Here is a 22,129-nt window from a genome sequence, read left to right on the forward strand (position 1 = left end):
TGCAGCGGGTCCATGGAGGAAGGGAGGAAGGCGCAGATGTAGTCCTTTATCAGCCTCTCAAAGCATTTCATGACCACCGAGGTGAGGGCCACCGGTCGGTAGTCATTCATACATGTGGGCTCATGTGGACTCATGTGGACTCATGTGGGCTCATGTGGACTCATGTGGGCCCATGTGGGCTCATGTGGACTCATATGGGCTCATGTGGACTCATGTGGGGTCATGTGGACTCATATGGGCCCATGTGGGCTCATGTGGGCTCATGTGGACTCATATGGGCCCATGTGGGCTCATGTGGACTCATATGGGCCCATGTGGACTCATGTGGGCTCATGTGGACTCATATGGGCCCATGTGGGCTCATGTGGACTCATATGGGCTCATGTGGACTCATGTGGGGTCATGTGGACTCATATGGGCCCATGTGGGCTCATGTGGACTCATGTGGACTCATATGGGCCCATGTGGGCTCATGTGGACTCATGTGGACTCATATGGGCCCATGTGGACTCATGTGGACTCATATGGGCTCATGTGGACTCATGTGGACTCATGTGGGCTCATGTGGACTCATGTGGACTCATGTGGGCTCATGTGGGCTCATGTGGACTCATGTGGGCTCATGTGGACTCATGTGACTCATGGGCTCATGTGGACTCATATGGGCTCATGTGGACTCATGTGGGCTCATGTGGACTCATATGGGCTCATGTGGACTCATGTGGGCTCATGTGGACTCATGTGGGCTCATGTGGGCTCATGTGGACTCATGTGGGCTCATGTGGGCTCATGTGGGCTCATGTGGGCTCATGTGGACTCATGTGGGCTCATGTGGACTCATATGGGCTCATGTGGACTCATGTGGACTCATGTGGACTCATGTGGGCTCATGTGGACTCATATGGGCTCATGTGGGCTCATGTGGACTCATGTGGACTCATATGGGCCCATGTGGGCTCATGTGGACTCATATGGGCCCATGTGGACTCATGTGGACTCATGTGGGCTCATGTGGACTCATGTGGGCTCATGTGGACTCATGTGGGCTCATGTGGACTCATGTGGACTCATGTGGGCTCATGTGGGCTCATGTGGACTCATGTGGGCTCATGTGGACTCATGTGGACTCATGTGGACTCATGTGGACTCATGTGGACTCATGTGGGCTCATGTGGACTCATGTGGACTCATATGGGCTCATGTGGACTCATGTGGACTCATGTGGGCTCATGTGGACTCATGTGGACTCATGTGGACTCATGTGGACTCATGTGGGCTCATGTGGACTCATGTGGGCTCATGTGGACTCATGTGGGCTCATGTGGACTCATGTGGACTCATGTGGGCTCATGTGGGCTCATGTGGACTCATGTGGGCTCATGTGGGCTCATGTGGACTCATGTGGGCTCATGGGCTCATGTGGGCTCATGTGGGCTCATGTGGGCTCATGTGGACTCATGTGGGCTCATGTGGACTCATGTGGACTCATGTGGGCTCATGTGGGCTCATGTGGACTCATATGGACTCATGTGGACTCATGTGGGCTCATGTGGACTCATGTGGACTCATGTGGACTCATGTGGGCTCATGTGGACTCATGTGGGCTCATGTGGACTCATGTGGGCTCATGTGGGCTCATGTGGACTCATGTGGGCTCATGTGGGCTCATGTGGACTCATGTGGGCTCATGTGGACTCATGTGGGCTCATGTGGACTCATGTGGGCTCATGTGGGCTCATGTGGACTCATGTGGACTCATATGGGCTCATGTGGACTCATGTGGGCTCATGTGGGCTCATGTGGACTCATGTGGACTCATGTGGGCTCATGTGGACTCATGTGGGCTCATGTGGGCTCATGTGGACTCATGTGGGCTCATGTGGGCTCATGTGGACTCATGTGGACTCATGTGGGCTCATGTGGACTCATGTGGGCTCATGTGGACTCATGGGCTCATGTGGACTCATGTGGACTCATGTGGGCTCATGTGGACTCATGTGGACTCATGTGGACTCATGTGGACTCATGTGGGCTCATGTGGGCTCATGTGGACTCATGTGGGCTCATGTGGACTCATGTGGACTCATGTGGACTCATGTGGGCTCATGTGGACTCATGTGGACTCATGTGGGCTCATGTGGACTCATGTGGACTCATGTGGACTCATGTGGGCTCATGTGGACTCATGTGGACTCATGTGGACTCATGTGGACTCATGTGGACTCATATGGACTCATGTGGGCTCATGTGGGCTCATGTGGACTCATGTGGACTCATGTGGACTCATGTGGACTCATATGGACTCATGTGGGCTCATGTGGACTCATGTGGACTCATGTGGACTCATGTGGACTCATGTGGGCTCATGTGGACTCATGTGGACTCATGTGGACTCATGTTCAGGAACAAGGTGGAGGAAAAGCTCAAGAGCCATGACGTGAGAGGTGTGTGGAAGGGGCTACAGACAATCACGGACTTCAGAGGGAAAACCAGCGGTGAAGAGAACTCCTCTACCTCCCTCCCAGGCGAGCTAAATACATTCTTTGCTCGGTTCGACGTGAACGGCAGCCCGCCGAAGGCAGCGCCGCCCGAGGAGACCAGCCTGCTGATCATCTCAGAGGCTGACGTGCGCAGAGCCTTCAGCCGGGTGGACATCCGAAGGCGGCAGGTCCCGACCACATCCCGGCGCGCCTCAGAGCATGTGCAGACCAGTTGGCAGGAGTCGCAGACATCTTCAACCTCTCCCTGTCCCAGGCTGTTGTTCCTGAGAGCTTCAAGATGTCCACCATTGTGCCTGTCCCCAAACACCCCAAGGTAACCTGCCTGAATGACTGGAGACCCGTAGCCCTCACCTCGATTGTCAGTAAATGCTTGAGAGGTTGGTCAAGGACTTCATTTGTTCCATGTTGCCTGCCACGCTGGACCCATGGCAATTTGCATATCGTCAAAACAGATCCACCGACGACGTCATTGCCATGGCACTTCACACCGCCTTTCCCACCTGGAGGAGGAACTGTTGTGTGCGAATGCTGGTTGTGGACTACAGCTCAGCGTTCAACACTATTGTTCCCGCCAAGCTCGACACCAAGCTCAGAGGTCTAGGCCTGCACTCTACCATGTGCAGCTGGATTCTGGACTTCCTGTCGGGCGCCGCCAGGTGGTGAGGATGGGCGGTACCACCTCAGAGCCGCTGACCCTCAACACGGAGCCCCTCAGGGATGCGTGTTGAGCCTCTCCTCTACTCCCTGTACACCCACGACTGCACGGCCATGCACAGCTCCAACGTCATCATCAAGTTTGCTGACGACACAACAGTGTTGGGGCTGATCACCCGACGACGAGACAGCCTACAGGGAGGAGGTTGGATCACTGGTACAGTGGTGCCAGGAGAACAGCCTCGTCCTCAACGTCAAGAAGACCAAGGAGCTGATCGTGGACTACAGGAAGCGGAGAGGAGAGCACACCCCATCTCCATAGACGGAGTTGCAGTAGAGGGTCAGCAGCTTCAAGTTCCTCGGCGTGCACATCTCCGAGGACCTCACATGGACCACGACACCACTCACGTGGTGAAAAGGGCCCAACAACGCCTGTATTTCCTTAGGCGACTGAGGAAATTCAACATGGCCCCGCATCCTCAGAACATTCTACACCAGTACCATCGAGAGTGTTCTGACAGGTTGCATCACCGTCTGGTACGGGAACTGCACCGCCCTGGAGCGTAGGGCACTACAGAGGGTGGTGCGGTCGGCACAGTACATCGTTGGAGGTGAGGTTCTGTTCATCCTGGACATATACACCAAGCGGTGCGTGGGCAGGGCCAAACGGATGATGAAAGACAATAACCACACCGGCCACAAACTGTTCACCCTTCTACCGTCAGGCAGGCGATACCGCAGTATCAAGTGCCGACAAACAGACTGAGGACAGCTTCTTCAGTCAGGCCATCAGGCTGCTGAACAAGGACTGAGACCCTCATTAACACTACACACCAGAACATATTCTGTGAATATCTATGGCCATGGTGTATATTTTATTACATTGTTTATATATATATATTGTATATATATATTGTATGTATATACATATATATATATATATAGTCTCAAAAAGTGTATATTTTATTACATTGTTTTATATATATATATTGTCATGATGTATATTCTATTACATTGTTTTATATATATATTGTTAATACTTTCTTCTTTTTTGTGTGTGGATATTGTATAGTTTATTCTCATTCTTATTCTTTTTTTAGTCTGCTACTGCTGTCGGGTGTTTTGCACATAAGAATTTCACGAACCGATTATACTTGTATAAAAGGGGATGTGACAATAAAAACTTGAAACTTGAAACTTGAAACTTGTGGGCTCATGTGGACTCATGTGGACTCATATGGGCTCATGTGGACTCATGTGGGCTCATGTGGACTCATGTGGACTCATGTGGGCTCATGTGGGCTCATGTGGACTCATGTGGGCTCATGTGGACTCATGTGGACTCATGTGGGCTCATGTGGACTCATGTTCAAGAAGGTGACCACAAACATCGGCAATACGTACGACTCTATTCCTGTTTGATAATATTCAGTTTTTATATTATTAGTTTTATTTGTTTAATTATATTCATGTTTAATTATATTCATGTTTAATTATATTCATGATTAATTATATTTGTGTTTAATTATATTCATGTTTAATTATCTTCATGATTAATTATATTCAATTTAATTATATTCATGTTTAATTATATTGATGTTTAATAACATTTCTTTTATATTGATGTTTAATAACATTAGTTGTATGTGTTATGACATGTTAACATCTATAAAGAACAGACCACAGCTGACTTCCTGTTCGTCTTTAATGAAAGCAGGAGGATCAGAACCTGGAGGTTTACATGTTGATGAACTTGCTTCTGTTTCCAGGAGTCGTCCACAGCTGGAGCTGCTCACTGGCCCCGGCCCTTGCTGGAGTCCCTGGTCTTGGCCCTCAGCTTGTTGACCTGTGCCTCGGCGATGTCGGCCCTCTCCTCGGCCTCCTCCAGCTCGTGCTGCAGCTTGCGTAGTCGGGCCACGTTGCCGTTGGCGCCCTCCTCCGCCTCCTCGGCCGCGTGCTTGGAGGACTTGACCTTCAGCTGCAGCTTGTCCACCAGGTTCTGGACGCGGGCCGTGTTCTTGCGGTCTTCCTCGGTCTGGTAGGTGAGCTCCTTGATGCGGCGCTGGTACTGGCGGACCCCCTTGACGGCCTCGGCGCCCCTCCTCTGCTCCGCCTCCAGCTGGTTCTCCAGCTCTTTGATGCGCGCCTCCAGCTGGTGGAGCTGCTTCTTGCCGCCCTTCATGGCGACCTGCTCGGCCTCGTCCAGGCGCCGCTGCAGGTCTTTGATGGTCTGCTCCGTGTTCTTCTTCATGCGCTCCAGATGGCCGCTGGTGTCCTGCTCCTTCTTCAGCTCCTCGGCCATCAGGGCCGCGTCCGTGATGGCCTTCTTGGCCTTCTCCTCGGCGTAGCGGTTCTCTTGTCCGGCCTCCTCCATCTCGTTCTGCAGGTGCACGAGGTCCGCCTCCTGCTTCTTCTTCTGGTTGATCAGGCCCGTGTTCTGGGCGTGCAGCAGCTGCGTGCGCTGCGTGGCGTCGGTCAGCTCCTGTTCGGCCAGTTTGCGACTCCGATCCGTCTGCTCCAGGGCCGCCCTCAGGTCCTCCAGCTCGGCCTGGATCAGGTGGTTTCTGCGCTCCAGGAGAGCCACGCTCTCTCTCAGGTCCTCGTTGCCGTGCTGGACGTCGTCCAGCTGCAGCTGAGAGTCCTTCAGGAACGCCTGGAGGCTCTTGAGCTGCTTGTGGGCGTCGGCCGCCTGCCTGTTGGCCTGGCTGAGCTGGATCTCCATCTCGTTGAGGTCGCCATCCATCTTCTTCTTGACCCTCAGGGCCTCATTGCGGCTCCTGCTTTCAGCTTCCAGAGAGGACTGCAGCGCCTCGAGCGCCCGCTGGGAGCTCCTCTTGGCCTGCTCCATCTCCTCCTCCTTCTCAGCCAGCTTGCGCTCCACGTCGGCCTTCACTTGGCTGAAGTCCAGCTGGGCTCGGAGGGTCTTGCTCTCTTCGTGCTCCAGAGAACCTTCTGCCTCTTCCAGCGCTGACTGGAGCTCGGCCTTCTCTTGCTCCAGCTGCTTCCGGATCTTCTCCAGTTCGTGAGCACCCCTGCCGCCCTCCCCCAGCTGGTCGGTGAGGTCGGAGATCTCCTCTTGGAGGTTCTTGTTCTCCCTCTTCATCGTCTCAAGCTGATCCAGAGACTCCTCGTAGGCGTTCCTCAGTTTGAAAAGTTCCGTGCTCAGAGACCGAGATTCCTTTTGAGCGGCCTCCAGCTCACACTGGGACTCCTCCAACTTCTGCTTCCATTCGGCCATGACTTTGTCAAAGGCCCTCTGCTTTTTGTCCAGCACTGCAGACGCGGCATTGGACTTCTCGAGGTCCAGCATCAGGTCTTGGATTTCATTTTGGAGGCGGTGCTTGGTCTTCTCGAGGGAGGAACACTTTGCGTTCGCTGCCTCGATGGCCTCCTCGGCCTCCTGCAGTCTTTGAACCAGCTTCTTCTTGGCTTCCTCCAGTTCCTCTGTTCTCTGGATGCCATCGGTTTCGTATTTGGTCCTCCACGCGGAGACCTCGGTGTTGGACTTGGCCAGCGCCCTCTGCAGCTCCGCCTTGGCCTCCTGCTCCTCTTCAAGCTGCTCTCGGAGCAGATCACAGTCGTGGCGAGCGGACTGCGTGGCGTGGGCGAGGGCGTTCTTCGCCTTGACTTCTTCCTCCAGCTGTCGGCGTAGATCTTCCACCTGCTGGTTGTACGAGTTCTTTCCTCTGGTCAGCTGTGAGACCAGACTCTCCTTCTCCTCCAGCTGACGGCCAAACTCTCCGTTCTCCGCCAGCAGCCTGGCCCTCTGGGCGCTCAGGTCGCTGGCGGCGCGCTGGCCTTCCTGGTATCTGCTCTTGTACTCGTTCATGTTGTCTTCCATTGTCCGGCACATCTTCTCCATGTTGGACTTGGCCTTGGCCACACCCTCCATGCTGGCAGACACGTCGTCCAGCTCCAGCTTCAGCTCGCTCTTTTCCTTCTCCAGCTTCTGCTTCACCCGCTGCAGGTTGTCGATCTGTTCTCCCAGCTCCGCCACGCTGTCGGCGTGCTTCTTCCTCAGGGCGGCGGCGGTGGCCTCGTGCTGCAGCGTCGACTCCTCCAGCTCTCTGCGCAGCTTCTGGAATTCCGCGTCTCTCTTTTTGTTCATCTCCACCTGAGCCGACGTGGCTCCGCCCGCCTCCTCCAGCCGCTCGCTGATGTCCTCCAGCTCGCGCGACAGGTCGGAGCGCTGCTGCTCCGCTTTGGCCCGGGCGGCCCGCTCCGCCTCCAGCTCCTCCTCCAGCTCCTCCATCCTCGCCTGGTTTTCTTTCAGCTTCTTCTGGAGCTGAACAGAAGCAACCTGCTCATCTTCTAGTCTGGAAACTATTTGGACCATCTCAAAATCTTTTTTTTGGAATTTCTCCTCCAGCTGCTGCTTGTCGTTTTCTAGGTCCACCAGACTCTCCTGAGTCAGTTTCAGGTCTCCCTCAAACTTCCTCTTGGAGCGCTCGAGGTCCATGCGGAGCTTCTTCTCCTGCTCCAGCGACCCCTCCAGGTCGTCCGCTTGTTGCTCCAACTTCACCTTGGCTTTGTTTAAGCTGTTGACTTTGTCTTCTTCACTCTGAAGGTCATCCAGTGTCTGCTGGTGAGCCTCCTGAAGGGCCTTCTTCTCCTTGGTGAGCTTGGTGATGTTTTCATCCTGGGAAGCCATCTCCTCCGTCAGGTTCTTCACCTTATTCTCGGTGGCGTGTTTCTCTTTCTCCACCTTTGCCAAAGTCAACTCCAGATCGTCGATGTCTTTCTTCACTTCGCAGCATTCGTCCTCCAGCTTCCGCTTCTTCGCTGTGAGCTCTGCGTTCAGCTCCTCCTCGTCCTCCAGCCTCTCCGCCGTCTCTTTCAGCTTGGCCTCCAGCTGAATCTTGCTCTTGATGAGCTGTTCACAGCGCTCTTCAGCGTCCGCCAGCGTGTCCTCTTCGGACTGAATATGCAGAGTCAGATCCTTCTTCTCTTGGAGAAGAGTCACTATTTTCTCCTCCAGTTCCTTCCGCCTTGCTTCTGATTTCTGCAGAGCTTCTTTCATGTTGTTGAACTCGTCCTTCATGTTGGCCATCTCCTTCTCAGACTCGGCGCTCTTCAGCAGTGGTTTGATCTTGAAGAAGAGCTTCATCCAGGGCCAGTTCTTTACACCCAGAAAAGAGCGGAGGTTCCACTGGATGAGCATCAGGGCATCTCTGCGCTCCACTAGCTTAGCAAACTCTGCCCTCATCAGGACGGCCCGAGCGTTAGCCTGAATCCTGGTGATGATTCGAGAGAGTTGCTCATCGCGCATCTCTTCCAGCATCCCCAGCAGACCGGCTTTAAAGAAGACTTTGGTGTTCCCAAACCGGTACTGAGTGTGGTCGATGTCCAGGGATCCCAGCAGCTTCTCTGCACTCTTCTTGCAGTCGATGAACTGGCCTTCAGGGATGGCGGAGGCATTCAGAACCCTGTACCGCTGTTTGAAGTCTCCATAGTGCACCCGGTTGGGGAAACCCTTCCTGCAGATCCGGATGCCTTCCAGGACACCGTTACAGCGCAGCTGGTGCATCACCAGGCAGTGGTCCATGACCCCGGGGGTTTTCTTCTCATTAGGAATCAGACAGCGGACAAAGTGGGGATGTGTGGTCTTCAGGTTGCTCATCAGCTTGTTCAGGTTCTCCCTGTGAAGAGCCGACACCGTCTGGAACGAGGAACCCTTCTTCTTGGCTCCTTTGCCGCTGGCTTTGTCAGCGCCGTCACTTCCTGAATAGCTGGAGAACAGCAGGCTGAGCAGCTTCAGAGAGGACTTCTGGTACAGGCTGACCATGGTCTCATTCAGGGGGTCTTTGTTCTTGACCAGCCAGTTGCCGATGTTGTAGTCCACCGTGCCGGCATAGTGGACCAGGGCGAAATGAGCCTCTGCTTTCCCCTTAGCAGCCCTGGGCTTCTCAAACATCTTGTTCTTTCCCAGGTGGTTATCATAGAGCTTGGACTTGAAGGTCTGGTCACTGGCTTTGGGAAACATGCATTCCTCCTCCAGGATCGACAGGATGCCCAGCGGCTTCTCGATGAGGTCGATGCAAGCTTGTAAGTCCATCCCGAAGTCAATGAACACCCAATCAATGCCCTCTTTCTTGTACTCTTCTTGTTCCAGAACAAACATGTGGTGGTTGAAGAACTGCTGCAGCTTCTCGTTGGTGTAGTTGATGCACAGCTGCTCAAAGGTGTTGAAGTCAAAGATCTCGAATCCCGCGATGTCCAGCACTCCTATGAAGGACTGGCGAGGCTGCTTGGTCTCCAGGGAGTGGTTGATCCTCACCACCATCCAGTTGAACATCTTCTCATACACTGACTTGGCCAGAGCACCGAGGGAGTAGTAGACCTGGTCCACACTCTGGCCTTTGGTGACGTACTCATTCCCCACCTTGACTCTGGGGTGGCACAGCCCCTTGATGATGTCGGCGGAGTTCAGGCCCATGAGGTACGCCGTCTTATCGGCCGCCTCCGTGCCGTCGGACTCCGCCTGCTCCTCGCGCTGCTTCTGTTTGAACTTCATGTTGCCGAAGTGCATGATGGCGCCGGTGAGTTTATAGATGCCCGTCTTCTCCTCTGCGGTGAAGCCCAGCACGTCGAAGGCGCTGTCGGTGGCCAGCAGCTCCTCCGAGTCGTTGATGGAGGCGACGGTGACCTCCCCTTGGGAGATGTAGGCGTAGTCGTACGGGTTGTTGGTGATCAGCAGCATGTCCAGCAGCTCTGGCTTCTGATTGGACAGGATCTGGTAGAAGATGTGGTAGTTCCTCTCAGCCTTGAGCTGGAAGGTGCACCGGGACTTCTCCAGCAGGTAGGTCTCGATGTCGGCGGACGACAGCTTCCCGCTCATCCCGAAGTGAATGCGGATGAATTTTCCAAAACGAGACGAGTTGTCGTTTCTCAGCGTTTTGGCGTTGCCGAAAGCCTCCAGCGCCGGGTTGGCCTGGACGATCTGGTCCTCCAGCGTCCCCTTGCTCGGGTCTCTCTTGCCCACTGCGGCGATGCTGGCAAGGTACTGGATCACTCTTTTGGTGTTCACGGTCTTCCCAGCTCCGGATTCCCCGGTGATGAGGACGGACTGGTTCTCCCTGTCGGTCAGCATGTACTGGTAGGCGTTGTCAGAGATGGAGAAGATGTGCGGCGGCGCCTCGGTCCTCTTCTTCCCGCGGTAAGCTGCCACCACCTCGGCATCGTAGACGGGGAGCCACTTGTAGGGGTTGACCGTGACACAGAAGAGCCCGGAGTAGGTGTAGATCATCCAGGCGGCGTAGCGCTCTTTGAGGTTGAACAGCACGGCCGGCTCGTGGAGGAACGTGAACATCGCCATGTCTTCAATTTTATCGTACTTGGGCGGATTCTGTGGGTGGACGTCCAGCTCCTTGACGGTGACCGTGGTGCCGTCCTCCTTCTTGACCGTCACCGCCCCCCCGTCTTTGCTCTGGATCTGTCCTTTCACGTACTCCACCTTATCGTCCACCACGAAGCACTCGGTCTTGATATCAAACAGCCTGGTCTGAGCTTCCAGACGCTCCTTGTCCGACTTCCTCAGGAAAGGAGCCGCCTTCCCCAACTCGGCCATCAGAGCTTCGCCCATGGTGCAGCGGCGAGAAGGGACGAGCCGATGGGCGAGGAGGGACGAGCCGATGGGCGAGGAGGGACAAGCTTCTCTGGAGCTCCGCTGCAGCAGGCGATGCTTATAAAGACGCCCTGAGGACCAAATTAGGAAATAACTGGTGCAAGAAGCGCAGAGAGGTGAGGACCAGGAGGGTTCAGGACCTTCGGCTGTCGAGGCCCTTTTTAGGAAGAGGAGCGTCTCCTCCTTCTTATCTGCTGCTGATAGAGCGACTGACACCTCCTCTGCTTTTAGACTGCAGCTCATCCTCCATCAGCCAGTATGAGACACTGCAGTCACAACCTGGAGATATATATATATATGTAAGTATATATATTATATATATATATATATACTTACATATATATATATGTATATGTAAGTATATATATTATATATATATATATATACTTACATATACAGGACTGTCTCAGAAAATTAGAATATTGTGATAAAGTTCTTTATTTTCTGTAATGCAATTAAAAAAACAAAAATGTCATGCATTCTGGATTCATTACAAATCAACTGAAATATTGCAAGCCTTTTATTCTTTTAATATTGCTGATTATGGCTTACAGCTTAAGAAAACTCTAAAATCCTATCTCATAAAATTTTAATATTTCCTCAGACCAAGTAAAAAAAGATTTATAACAGCTGAGTGTTTGTCAAGGCTCAGGAAACCCTTGCAGGTGTTTCGAGTTAATTAGACAATTCAAGTGATTTGTTTAATACCCTACTAGTATACTTTTTCATGATATTCTAATATTTAGAGATAGGATATTTGAGTTTTCTTAAGCTGTAAGCCATAATCAGCAATAAATCAGAATAAAAGGCTTGCAATATTTCAGTTGATTTGTAATGAATCCAGAATGCATGACAATTTTGTTTTTTTAATTGCATTACAGAAAATAAAGAACTTCATCACAATATTCTAATTTTCTGAGACAGTCCTGTATATATATATGTATGTGTGAATGTGAGAGTGAATGGTTGTATGTCTCGATGTGTGCCCTGAGATGGACTGGCGGCCTGTCCAGGGTGTCCCCTGCCTTCGCCCGATGTCAGCTGGGATCGGCTCCAGCGCCCCCGCGACCCTCATGAGGATGAAGCGGTATTGATAATGAATATATATATATATATATACTTACATATCTATATACTGTATATGTATATATATATATATAGATATGTATATATATATGTATATGTAAATATATATGTATATATATATACATATATATATGTATATATATATATACTTACATATATATATACATATACATATGTATATACACTACCGTTCAAAAGTTTGGGATCACCCAGACAATTTTGTGTCTTCCATGAAAAATCACTTTTATTTATCAAATGAATATAAAATATAGTCAAGACATTGACAAGGTTAGAAATAATGATTAATATTTGAAGTATTAATTTTGTTCTACAAACTTCAAGCTCAAAGGAAGGCCAGTTGTAGCTTATATCACCAGCATAACTGTTTTCAGCTGTGCTAACATAATTGCACGGGTTTTCTAATCAGACATTAGTCTTCTAAGGCGATAACACAATGTACCATCAGAACACTGGAGTGATGATGAAATGGACCTCTATACACCTCTGGAGATATGTCATTAGAAACCAGACGTTTCACCTACAGGTAGAAGAGTCATTTACCACATTAACAATGTAGAGAGGGTATTTCTGATTAATGTTATCTTCATTGAAAAAACAGTGCTTTACTTTGAAGAATAAAGACATTTCTAAGTGATCCCAAACTTTTGAACGGTAGTGTATTTATATATATATGTATATATATATATGTAAGTATATATATATATATATATATGGATATATATATATATATGTAAGTATATATATATATACATATATGGGAGCAGGGTGTGTGTGTGTGTGTGGGAGCAGGGTGTGTGTGTGTGTGTGTGTGTGTGGGAGCAGGGTGTGTGTGTGTGTGTGGGGGAGCAGGGTGTGTGTGTGTGTGTGTGTGTGTGTGTGTGTGGGAGCAGGGTGTGTGTGTGTGTGTGTGTGTGTGTGTGTGTCCAGCATACCTGAGGATCAAACATGAACAGACAGCGTCTCTTCAGTGTGACTGAAAGTCAAGACGACGTCACAGGAAACACTCAGAGATCTAAACATGAGATCTCATGTTTAGATCTCTGAGGTCAGAGTGTTGCTGCGTCTCCTTGAGGAGGGTTGATGGTTTAAGTCCCTCCCAGCTTGACTGACAGGTGAGTGTTTACCAGGTAAACTTCAGGCTGCAGCACGCCGCCTCCTCCGGAGGGACAGGAAGTGACTCGCCTCCCTTTACTGCACCGCCCTGGGGCCCCACTGGGGACCTGCCACCCTGGGGACCCGCCACCCTGGGGACCTGCCACCCTGGGGACCCACTGGGGACCCGCCACCCTGGGGACCTGCCACCCTGGGGACCCGCCACCCTGGGGACCTGCCACCCTGGGGCCCCACTGGGGACCCGCCACCCTGGGGACCCGCCACCCTGGGGACCTGCCACCCTGGGGACCTGCCACCCTGGGGACCCGCCACCCTGGGGCCCCACTGGGGACCCGCCACCCTGGGGACCTGCCACCCTGGGGACCCGCCACCCTGGGGACCCACTGGGGACCCGCCACCCTGGGGACCTGCCACCCTGGGGCCCCACCACCCTGGGGCCCCACCACCCTGGGGACCTGCCACCCTGGGGACCCACTGGGGACCCGCCACCCTGGGGACCTGCCACCCTGGGGACCTGCCACCCTGGGGACCCGCCACCCTGGGGACCCACTGGGGACCCGCCACCCTGGGGACCTGCCACCCTGGGGCCCCACTGGGGACCCGCCACCCTGGGGACCTGCCACCCTGGGGACCCGCCACCCTGGGGACCCACTGGGGACCCGCCACCCTGGGGACCCACTGGGGACCCGCCACCCTGGGGACCTGCCACCCTGGGGACCCGCCACCCTGGGGACCCACTGGGGACCCGCCACCCTGGGGACCAGCTGGGGGGCCACCGCCCTGGGGACCAGCTGGGGGGCCACCGCCCTGGGGCCCAGCATCGGGGCCCGGTGCTCTGTAGACCGAGCTCCAGCTGCTCTTTACTACTCAAATAAACTGTGTCTTGTTTTATTCTTTCTATTTCAATAATAATAATAACAACAATAATAATAATAAAAACAACAACAATACTCATATTAATAATAACAACAATAATAATAATCATTAATAGAAAACAATCATAATATTCATAACAATACTACTACTAATAATGATGAAGTTCCATAAGTCTGAATGAGAGTCCAGGTGATCAAGCGTCTCAAGCGGTTCACTCGCCACACCTGAGTGACGTCACACAGAGGGGCGTGTCTGGTGGCTCTTCCTGCTCGTGAGCCGTTGGGACACACCTGAGAGCGGAGACACCGGAGGACACCGTCCACTTCAAATACCGACACTCGGTTCCTTCTTGCTATCTTCACGAAATGCCTCCATCCTCTTCCTCCTCCTCCCCCCTCCTCCTCCTCCTCCTCCCCCTCCTCCTCCCCCCCCTTCAGCGGCTCGCCGCCGCGGCAGAGGAGTTGTCCTGCCGCGACGCGTTCCGCACCGGACAGGACGACTTCGTGCTGGACGTGGAGGACGCGGTGACGGAGGGCGCGGCGCTGCTGTCCACTGTGCGCGTGCGCACGCTGGAAGCCTGTCGGAGCGCGTGCTGTTTGGACGACCGCTGCAACCTGGCGCTGCTGGAGCCGCGCGGCCCCGCGGCGGGAGCGGCGGGAGCGGCGGAGCACCGCGTGTGCGTCATGTTCGACTGCATCCACAGAAACCGCTTCGTGTGCCGGTTCGTGAACAAGGCCGGATACCAGAGCTACATCCGGGAGGAGGTGTTCCAGAAGTACCTGCGGGGGCCGACGGGGTCAGGTGAGTCCACCTGGCCAATCAGGTGGTCCTATGTTTCCCAGAGATCAATACTCAATCACCAGCCACTGTTACACAATCAATACATCAACACATGCACTTCCTGTCTGAGGACCAGTGTGACGATGCACTTCCTGTCTGATGTGTACCTGTGTCTCCAGGTAAGAGGGTTATGCCCATCGCCATCGCGGCCCGTGATGTCATCGTCCAGCCCGGCGAGGCGGTGACGCTCAGCGGCATCCAGAGCCTGGCGCTGGGCGACGCCCACATCGCCACCTACCTGTGGACCCTGCAGAGCGGAGACAGCAGCGTGGAGATGGAGGTAAGGTCCCTGAACTCAGCACAGGTACAGGTGAAGATGGAGGGAAGGTCCCTGAACTCAGCACAGGTACAGGTGAAGATGGAGGGAAGGTCCCTGAACTCAGCACAGGTACAGGTGAAGATGGAGGGAAGGTCCCTGAACTCAGCACAGGTACAGGTGAAGATGGAGGGAAGGTCCCTGAACTCAGCACAGGTACAGGTGAAGATGGAGGAAGGTCCCTGAACTCAGCACAGGTACAGGTGAAGATGGAGGAAGGTCCCTGAACTCAGCACAGGTACAGGTGAAGATGGAGGAAGGTCCCTGAACTCAGCACAGGTACAGGTGAAGATGGAGGAAGGTCCCTGAACTCAGCACAGGTACAGGTGAAGGTGGAGGGAAGGTCCCTGGACTCAGCACAGGTACAGGTGAAGATGGAGGAAGGTCCTGAACTCAGCACAGGTACAGGTGAAGATGGAGGAAGGTCCCTGAACTCAGCACAGGTACAGGTGAAGATGGAGGAAGGTCCTGAACTCAGCACAGGTACAGGTGAAGATGGAGGAAGGTCCTGAACTCAGCACAGGTACAGGTGAAGATGGAGGAAGGTCCCTGAACTCAGCACAGGTACAGGTGAAGATGGAGGGAAGGTCCCTGAACTCAGCACAGGTACAGCTGAACATGGAGGAAGGTCCCTGAACTCAGCACAGGTACAGGTGAAGGTAGAGGAAGGTCCCTGAACTCAGCACAGGTACAGGTGAAGATGGAGGGAAGGTCCTGAACTCAGCACAGGTACAGGTGAAGATGGAGGAAGGTCCCTGAACTCAGCACAGGTACAGGTGAAGATGGAGGGAAGGTCCCTGAACTCAGCACAGGTACAGGTGAAGATGGAGGGAAGGTCCTGAACTCAGCACAGGTACAGGTGAAGATGGAGGGAAGGTCCCTGAACTCAGCACAGGTACAGGTGAAGATGGAGGAAGGTCCCTGAACTCAGCACAGGTACAGGTGAAGATGGAGGGAAGGACCCTGAACTCAGCACAGGTACAGGTGAAGATGGAGGAAGGTCCCTGAACTCAGCACAGGTACAGGTGAAGGTAGAGGAAGGTCCTGAACTCAGCACAGGTACAGGTGAAGATGGAGGGAAGGTCCCTGAACTCAGCACAGGTACAGGTGAAGATGGAGGAAGGTCCCTGAACTCAGCACAGGTACAGGTGAAGATGGAGGAAGGTCCCTGAACTCAGCACAGGTACAGGTGAAGATGGAGGAAGGTCCCTGAACTCAGCACAGGTACAGGTGAAGATGGAGGGAAGGTCCCTGAACTCAGCACAGGTACAGGTGAAGATGGAGGGAAGGTCCTGAACTCAGCACAGGTACAGGTGAAGATGGAGGAAGGTCCCTGAACTCAGCACAGGTACAGGTGAAGATGGAGGGAAGGTCCCTGAACTCAGCACAGGTACAGGTGAAGATGGAGGGAAGGTCCCTGAACTCAGCACAGGTACAGGTGAAGATGGAGGGAAGGTCCCTGAACTCAGCACAGGTACAGGTGAAGATGGAGTGAAGGTCCCTGAACTCAGCACAGGTACAGGTGAAGATGGCGGGAAGGATCCTGAACTCAGCACAGGTACAGGTGAAGATGGAGGGAAGGTCCCTGAACTCAGCACAGGTACAGGTGAAGATGGAGGAAAGGTCCCTGAACTCAGCACAGGTACAGGTGAAGATGGAGGGAAGGTCCCTGAACTCAGCACAGGTACAGGTGAAGATGGAGGGAAGGTCCCTGAACTCAGCACAGGTACAGGTGAAGATGGAGGAAGGTCCCTGAACTCAGCACAGGTACAGGTGAAGATGGAGGAAGGTCCCTGAACTCAGCACAGGTACAGGTGAAGATGGAGGAAGGTCCTGAACTCAGCACAGGTACAGGTGAAGATGGAGGAAGGTCCCTGAACTCAGCACAGGTACAGGTGAAGATGGAGGGAAGGTCCTGAACTCAGCACAGGTACAGGTGAAGATGGAGGAAGGTCCCTGAACTCAGCACAGGTACAGGTGAAGATGGAGGGAAGGTCCCTGAACTCAGCACAGGTACAGGTGAAGATGGAGGAAGGTCCCTGAACTCAGCACAGGTACAGGTGAAGATGGAGGAAGGTCCCTGAACTCAGCACAGGTACAGGTGAAGATGGAGGGAAGGTCCCTGAACTCAGCACAGGTACAGGTGAAGATGGAGGGAAGGTCCCTGAACTCAGCACAGGTACAGGTGAAGATGGAGGAAGGTCCCTGAACTCAGCACAGGTACAGGTGAAGATGGAGGAAGGTCCCTGAACTCAGCACAGGTACAGGTGAAGATGGAGGAAGGTCCCTGAACTCAGCACAGGTACAGGTGAAGATGGAGGAAGGTCCCTGAACTCAGCACAGGTACAGGTGAAGATGGAGGAAGGTCCCTGAACTCAGCACAGGTACAGGTGAAGATGGAGGAAGGTCCCTGAACTCAGCACAGGTACAGGTGAAGATGGAGGAAGGTCCTGAACTCAGCACAGGTACAGGTGAAGATGGAGGGAAGGTCCCTGAACTCAGCACAGGTACAGGTGAAGATGGAGGAAGGTCCCTGAACTCAGCACAGGTACAGGTGAAGATGGAGGGAAGGTCCCTGAACTCAGCACAGGTACAGGTGAAGATGGAGGAAGGTCCCTGAACTCAGCACAGGTACAGGTGAAGATGGAGGCAAGGTCCCTGAACTCAGCACAGGTACAGGTGAAGATGGAGGAAGGTCCCTGAACTCAGCACAGGTACAGGTGAAGATGGAGTGAAGGTCCCTGAACTCAGCACAGGTACAGGTGAAGATGGAGGAAGGTCCCTGAACTCAGCACAGGTACAGGTGAAGATGGAGGGAAGGTCCTGAACTCAGCACAGGTACAGGTGAAGATGGAGGAAGGTCCCTGAACTCAGCACAGGTACAGGTGAAGATGGAGGGAAGGTCCTGAACTCAGCACAGGTACAGGTGAAGATGGAGGAAGGTCCCTGAACTCAGCACAGGTACAGGTGAAGATGGAGGGAAGGTCCCTGAACTCAGCACAGGTACAGGTGAAGATGGAGGGAAGGTCCCTGAACTCAGCACAGGTACAGGTGAAGATGGAGGGAAGGTCCCTGAACTCAGCACAGGTACAGGTGAAGATGGAGGAAGGTCCCTGAACTCAGCACAGGTACAGGTGAAGATGGAGGAAGGTCCCTGAACTCAGCACAGGTACAGGTGAAGATGGAGGAAGGTCCCTGAACTCAGCACAGGTACAGGTGAAGATGGAGGAAGGTCCCTGAACTCAGCACAGGTACAGGTGAAGATGGAGGAAGGTCCCTGAACTCAGCACAGGTACAGGTGAAGATGGAGGAAGGTCCCTGAACTCAGCACAGGTACAGGTGAAGATGGAGGGAAGGTCCTGAACTCAGCACAGGTACAGGTGAAGATGGAGGAAGGTCCCTGAACTCAGCACAGGTACAGGTGAAGATGGAGGAAGGTCCTGAACTCAGCACAGGTACAGGTGAAGATGGAGGAAGGTCCCTGAACTCAGCACAGGTACAGGTGAAGATGGAGGAAGGTCCCTGAACTCAGCACAGGTACAGGTGAAGATGGAGGAAGGTCCCTGAACTCAGCACAGGTACAGGTGAAGATGGAGGGAAGGTCCCTGAACTCAGCACAGGTACAGGTGAAGATGGAGGAAGGTCCCTGAACTCAGCACAGGTACAGGGGAAGATGGAGGGAAGGTCCCTGAACTCAGCACAGGCACAGGTGAAGATGGAGGAAGGTCCCTGAACTCAGCACAGGTACAGGTGAAGATGGAGGAAGGTCCCTGAACTCAGCACAGGTACAGGTGAAGATGGAGGGAAGGTCCCTGAACTCAGCACAGGTACAGGTGAAGATGGAGGAAGGTCCCTGCACTCAGCACAGGTACAGGTGAAGATGGAGGAAGGTCCCTGAACTCAGCACAGGTACAGGTGAAGATGGAGGAAGGTCCCTGAACTCAGCACAGGTACAGGTGAAGATGGAGGAAGGTCCCTGAACTCAGCACAGGTACAGGTGAAGATGGAGGCAAGGTCCCTGAACTCAGCACAGGTACAGGTGAAGATGGAGGGAAGGTCCCTGAACTCAGCACAGGTACAGGTGAAGATGGAGGGAAGGTCCCTGAACTCAGCACAGGTACAGGTGAAGATGGAGGGAAGGTCCCTGAACTCAGCACAGGTACAGGTGAAGATGGAGGGAAGGTCCCTGAACTCAGCACAGGTACAGGTGAAGATGGAGGGAAGGTCCCTGAACTCAGCACAGGTACAGGTGAAGATGGAGGGAAGGTCCCTGAACTCAGCACAGGTACAGGTGAAGATGGAGGAAGGTCCCTGAACTCAGCACAGGTACAGGTGAAGATGGAGGAAGGTCCCTGAACTCAGCACAGGTACAGGTGAAGATGGAGGAAGGTCCCTGAACTCAGCACAGGTACAGGTGAAGATGGAGGGAAGGTCCCTGAACTCAGCACAGGTACAGGTGAAGATGGAGGGAAGGTCCCTGAACTCAGCACAGGTACAGGTGAAGATGGAGGGAAGGTCCCTGAACTCAGCACCGGTACAGGTGAAGATGGAGGAAGGTCCCTGAACTCAGCACAGGTACAGGTGAAGATGGAGGAAGGTCCCTGAACTCAGCACAGGTACAGGTGAAGATGGAGGAAGGTCCTGAACTCAGCACAGGTACAGGTGAAGATGGAGGGAAGGCCCCTGAACTCAGCACAGGTACAGGTGAAGATGGAGGAAGGTCCCTGAACTCAGCACAGGTACAGGTGAAGATGGAGGAAGGTCCCTGAACTCAGCACAGGTACAGGTGAAGATGGAGGAAGGTCCTGAACTCAGCACAGGTACAGGTGAAGATGGAGGAAGGTCCCTGAACTCAGCACAGGTACAGGTGAAGATGGAGGAAGGTCCCTGAACTCAGCACAGGTACAGGTGAAGATGGAGGAAGGTCCTGAACTCAGCACAGGTACAGGTGAAGATGGAGGGAAGGTCCCTGAACTCAGCACAGGTACAGGTGAAGATGGAGGGAAGGTCCCTGAACTCAGCACAGGTACAGGTGAAGATGGAGGGAAGGTCCCTGAACTCAGCACAGGTACAGGTGAAGATGGAGGAAGGTCCTGAACTCAGCACAGGTACAGGTGAAGATGGCAGGAAGGTCCCTGAACTCAGCACAGGTACAGGTGAAGATGGAGGGAAGGTCCCTGAACTCAGCACAGGTACAGGTGAAGATGGAGGAAGGTCCTGAACTCAGCACAGGTACAGGTGAAGATGGAGGAAGGTCCTGAACTCAGCACAGGTACAGGTGAAGATGGAGGAAGGTCCCTGAACTCAGCACAGGTACAGGTGAAGATGGAGGAAGGTCCCTGAACTCAGCACAGGTACAGGTGAAGATGGAGGGAAGGTCCCTGAACTCAGCACAGGTACAGGTGAAGATGGAGGGAAGGTCCCTGAACTCAGCACAGGTACAGGTGAAGATGGAGGGAAGGTCCCTGAACTCAGCACAGGTACAGGTGAAGATGGAGGGAAGGTCCCTGAACTCAGCACAGGTGAAGATGGAGGGAAGGTCCCTGAACTCAGCACAGGTACAGGTGAAGATGGAGGGAAGGTCCCTGAACTCAGCACAGGTACAGGTGAAGATGGAGGGAAGGTCCCTGAACTCAGCACAGGTACAGGTGAAGATGGAGGGAAGGTCCCTGAACTCAGCACAGGTACAGGTGAAGATGGAGGAAGGTCCCTGAACTCAGCACAGGTACAGGTGAAGATGGAGGAAGGTCCCTGAACTCAGCACAGGTACAGGTGAAGATGGAGGAAGGTCCCTGAACTCAGCACAGGTACAGGTGAAGATGGAGGAAGGTCCTGAACTCAGCACAGGTACAGGTGAAGATGGAGGGAAGGTCCCTGAACTCAGCACAGGTGAAGATGGAGGGAAGGTCCCTGAACTCAGCACAGGTACAGGTGAAGATGGAGGGAAGGTCCCTGAACTCAGCACAGGTACAGGTGAAGATGGAGGGAAGGTCCCTGAACTCAGCACAGGTACAGGTGGAGATGGAGGGAAGGTCCCTGAACTCAGCACAGGTACAGGTGAAGATGGAGGGAAGGTCCCTGAACTCAGCACAGGTACAGGTGAAGGTAGAGGGAAGGTCCCTGAACTCAGCACAGGTACAGGTGAAGGTAGAGGGAAGGTCCCTGAACTCAGCACAGGTACAGGTGAAGATGGAGGGAAGGTCCCTGAACTCAGCACAGGTACAGGTGAAGATGGAGGGAAGGTCCCTGAACTCAGCACAGGTACAGGTGAAGATGGAGGGAAGGTCCCTGAACTCAGCACAGGTACAGGTGAAGATGGAGGGAAGGTCCCTGAACTCAGCACAGGTACAGGTGAAGATGGAGGGAAGGTCCCTGAACTCGGTACAGGTGAAGATGGAGGGAAGGTCCCTGAACTCAGCACAGGTGAATATGGAGGGAAGGTCCCTGAACTCAGCACAGGTACAGGTGAAGATGGAGGGAAGGTCCCTGAACTCAGCACAGGTACAGGTGAAGATAGAGGGAAGGTCCCTGAACTCAGCACAGGTACAGGTGGAGATGGAGGGAAGGTCCCTGAACTCAGCACAGGTACAGGTGAAGATGGAGGGAAGGTCCCTGAACTCAGCACAGGTACAGGTGAAGGTAGACGGGAGGTCCCTGAACTCAGCACAGGTACAGGTGAAGGTAGAGGAAGGTCCTGAACTCAGCACAGGTACAGATGAAGATGGAGGAAGGTCCCTGAACTCAGCACAGGTACAGGTGAAGATGGAGGGAAGGTCCCTGAACTCAGCACAGGTACAGGTGAAGATGGAGGGAAGGTCCCTGAACTCAGCACAGGTACAGGTGAAGATGGAGGGAAGGTCCCTGAACTCGGTACAGGTGAAGATGGAGGGAAGGTCCCTGAACTCAGCACAGGTACAGGTGAAGATGGAGGGAAGGTCCCTGAACTCAGCACAGGTACAGGTGAAGGTAGAGGGAAGGTCCCTGAACTCAGCACAGGTACAGGTGAAGATGGAGGGAAGGTCCCTGAACTCAGCACAGGTACAGGTGAAGATGGAGGGAAGGTCCCTGAACTCAGCACAGGTACAGGTGAAGGTAGAG

General features: G+C 53.4%; 2 protein-coding genes across 2 annotated transcripts in view; one reads left to right on the forward strand and one right to left on the reverse strand.

Annotated features, from left to right (window-relative positions):
- Positions 1–4,842: 4,842 nt before the first annotated feature.
- myh6 (myosin, heavy chain 6, cardiac muscle, alpha) lies at positions 4,843–10,782 on the reverse strand. Its single transcript, XM_056427969.1, has one exon. It carries the CDS (start codon positions 10,735–10,737, stop codon positions 4,948–4,950), a length of 5,790 nt encoding a protein of 1,929 aa, XP_056283944.1. The 5' UTR covers positions 10,738–10,782; the 3' UTR covers positions 4,843–4,947.
- Positions 10,783–14,108: 3,326 nt separating this feature from the next.
- The window catches only part of LOC130202438 (kunitz-type protease inhibitor 1-like), a 27,722-nt gene continuing 19,701 nt past the window's right edge, over positions 14,109–22,129 (forward strand). Inside the window, exons 1-2 of the mRNA XM_056427975.1 lie at positions 14,109–14,676; positions 14,835–14,995. Of these exons, the coding sequence (XP_056283950.1) occupies positions 14,241–14,676; positions 14,835–14,995 (597 nt within the window). The 5' untranslated portion in view covers positions 14,109–14,240. The remainder of the gene's footprint in view (positions 14,677–14,834; positions 14,996–22,129) is intronic.

This window comes from Pseudoliparis swirei, chromosome 12 (genome assembly GCF_029220125.1).
Source record: "Pseudoliparis swirei isolate HS2019 ecotype Mariana Trench chromosome 12, NWPU_hadal_v1, whole genome shotgun sequence".
NCBI classification, from domain to species: Eukaryota; Metazoa; Chordata; class Actinopteri; order Perciformes; family Liparidae; genus Pseudoliparis; species Pseudoliparis swirei.

What these genes read in the sequence shown, in the direction of transcription:
- myh6 (XM_056427969.1), bottom strand. Translation starts at nt 10,737, where the DNA reads ATGGGCGAAGCTCTGATGGCCGAGTTGGGGAAGGCGGCTCCTTTCCTG.